The sequence below is a fragment of the Peromyscus californicus genome, unplaced genomic scaffold (assembly GCF_007827085.1).
Source record: "Peromyscus californicus insignis strain IS unplaced genomic scaffold, ASM782708v3 Scaffold_6__1_contigs__length_162567912, whole genome shotgun sequence".
Lineage (NCBI taxonomy): Eukaryota > Metazoa > Chordata > Mammalia > Rodentia > Cricetidae > Peromyscus > Peromyscus californicus.
Genome location: NW_026294584.1, coordinates 41,012,407 through 41,015,295, shown reverse-complemented (window position 1 = coordinate 41,015,295; position 2,889 = coordinate 41,012,407). Strand labels below are relative to the sequence as shown.

General features: G+C 44.3%; 1 protein-coding gene across 1 annotated transcript; it reads right to left on the bottom strand.

The window, feature by feature from the left end:
• Positions 1 to 1,302: 1,302 nt before the first annotated feature.
• LOC128099029 (peptidyl-prolyl cis-trans isomerase A-like) lies at positions 1,303 to 1,924 on the bottom strand. Its single transcript, XM_052720675.1, has one exon. It carries the CDS (start codon positions 1,922 to 1,924, stop codon positions 1,430 to 1,432), a length of 495 nt encoding a protein of 164 aa, XP_052576635.1. The 3' UTR covers positions 1,303 to 1,429.
• Between the last annotated feature and the right edge of the window lie 965 nt (positions 1,925 to 2,889).

Genomic DNA, 2,889 nt, shown 5'->3' with positions numbered 1-2,889 from the left:
GTTGATGCCATTTGTGCTCAGGGCAGAACAAAGTTCTCGTGGGAATAGATTTACGGTTACTGTTAACTTCCCAGCGAACACAGCAGCATTTTTTGCTCTCAAAGAAGTAACAGTGGTTGACTCTGGGTGGTAGGAGTTGTTTTTATGCTGCTGTAAATGGCTATGCCATGACTATTTTGGGGTACTTTTTGCAGTTTTCTGTGAGTTGTCTCAAGTTGTTAAGTGGGATATTGCTGTGGCTGGTTTTTAGCTGCTGTTAGAAACTCTTACATTATTTGAAGTATAGGGCAGGTGTAGCTGGCTTAATCACTTTGCTCTTCCCATTTCAAATGATCAGAGGAGCAATTTTATGAAGACTGGCTGCTTCCTGAGATCACAGCATCTTGCTTCATGGGATCCCATGCCATGGGAAGCAGGATAAGGTCATTGGGGGTATTTTAGTTGAATTCAATTGCCTAATGTAAAATAAAACATTCAGCCGGGTGGCAGTGGCTCACACCTTTAATCCTAGCCCTCAGGAGGCAGAACCAGGCAGATCTCTGTGAGTTCAAGGCCAGCTTGGTCTACAGAGAGTGATCCAGGACAAGCACCAAAACTACACAGAGAAACCCTGTCTCAAAAAATGAAAAAAAAATTCACTGTTCATTGAAAGGGTAAAGTAGATGTTCATTTAATCAATATTATATTGATTGAGGAGAGAGCTAATTCTATTAACTGGCTTGGAGGGTACCTTGGAGGGTAGGTACTGCTATGATGCTCGGAGAAAGTGGCCCCATCCCCAGCCTTCACTGCAGATCAGAAGCAATAATATTGTGACACGCAATATAGTACTTAGATGTTGAACATAGTTCTGTGTGCTTATGTATTTTAATCCATTTTGTTCTTAACAACCTTCTGAGATCTCATTTTGTTGTTGGAACAAATGAGACACACAGAGTTCAAGGGTCCAAATCAAAGTGACACACCGAGTAGTGAGTGACAATAGTCAGTGATTGCAACTGTGAGGTCTGGCTGGAGTCTTTGTTGAGAGACCAAGCCTTGAATGAGAGTGAACAAGAGTTCAGATTGGTTTGGAGCAGTGGTTCTCAACCTTCCTAATGCTGCTACCCTTTAACACAGTTCCTAATGTTGTGATGACCCCAGCCATAAATTTATTTTTGTTGTTATTTCATAACTATAAATTTGCTACTGTTATGAATCATAATGTAAATGTCTGTTTTCTTTTTTTCTTACTTAGTTTTTATTCATAATCATAAACTTAACTCTGCAATCCAGCTAGACATGGGAGGGGAATGAGGAGAATATGGAACCCAGAGAACTTCAGTGAGAGCGGAGATTACAGGGTACTGCGAGCAGATGGGGTGGGGGTGCTCTCCTGAGCTACAGAAGGAATGGTCTGGTGGGTAAGAAGCCCGCAAGTCGAAAGAATTTAGAGTTGTCCACAGTTGGAAATGGTGATCTTCTTGCTGGTCTTGCCATTCCTGGACCCAAAACGCTCCATGGCTTCTACTATGTTCATGCCTTCTTTCACCTTCCCGAAGACCACGTGTTTGCCATCGAGCCACTCAGTCTTGGCGGCGCAGATGAAAAACTGGGAACCATTTGTGTTTGGTCCAGCATTTGCCATGGACAAGATGCCAGGACCTGTATGCTTCAGGACAAAGTTCTCATCCTCAAATTTCTCTCCGTAGATGGATCTGCCCCCAGTGCCGTTATGGCATGCGAAGTCACCACCCTGGCACATGAATCCTGGAATAATCCTGTGAAAGGAGGAACCCTTATATCCAAATCCTTTCTCTCCAGTGCTCAGGGCACGGAAGTTTTCTGCTGTCTTTGGAACTTTGTCTGCAAATAACTCAAAGGAGACGCAGCCCAAGGGCTCGCCATCTGCCGTGATGTCGAAGAACACGGTGGGGTTGACCATGGGCTGCAGTAAGCGGCAACAGGGGGCAGCGGCGTCTGCAAAGCTTAAATGTCTGTTTTCTGATGGTCTTGCCAACCCCTATGAAAGAGTCATTCCATTCCCAAAGGGGCCATGACCCACAGGTTGAGAACTTCTGATCTGAAGGCTTCCAAGAGCAAGAAAGACTTATGTTTTGCTTTGTGGGTGGAATGTGAGAATATAGTAAGCTCTGTGAATACATTGTAGCAAAGAGGAGAGGGCAATAAAGAGCATGCCTAGGTGTGACCAGTCTACATCTCCTGCATGTTAGAAGAAAGCCTGCATGAATCTCCAATGTCCCTGAGGGGATCTTAGGTGTGGCTGAGTAGCTGTGGCAGGGTTCACATTGATTCGTACACTGGGCAGGTGTCTTAGACTATTTTATGTTTGTTGTAACTGAATACCAAGACTAGGCATGTGAAGAACAGAGATTTAGCTCATGGTTCTAGAGGCTGGCAAGTCTAAGGACATGCTGCTGGCTCCAGGTGAGGGCTTTCCTGTTATATTGCAGCACAGTGGAGGGTATCACACGGTGAGAAATAATGTGTGTGCTCTCCGGGGCTCCCTTCTTATAGAGCCATCAACAGAGTCATGGAAGCTCCGCACTGATACTTTATATAATCCCAAAGGCCCCTGAAAATACTATCTACAGAGGACTTGAGGAAGTAAGTTTCTAAGACATGAATTCTGGGGTTTACACCCAAACCTTGCAGCAATGGATGCGGGGGAGACAGAAGCAGATAAGTGAAGACAAGCAGGTGGACATGCACCTGTTGGATGTAAACAGAGAAGCTGCCTCACTCACTCTCCACACCGAGACGCATGCAAACTTACAGTATTTTGACACCATCTGAAGAGAATGAAGAGAAAGCATGAAGCTGAATTTGTCTAACTCGTCCTTGACATGATTAAAGAAGCACTAATTAAAAAAAAAAAAAGATTTATTC

What these genes read in the sequence shown, in the direction of transcription:
- LOC128099029 (XM_052720675.1), bottom strand. Translation starts at nt 1,924, where the DNA reads ATGGTCAACCCCACCGTGTTCTTCGACATCACGGCAGATGGCGAGCCC.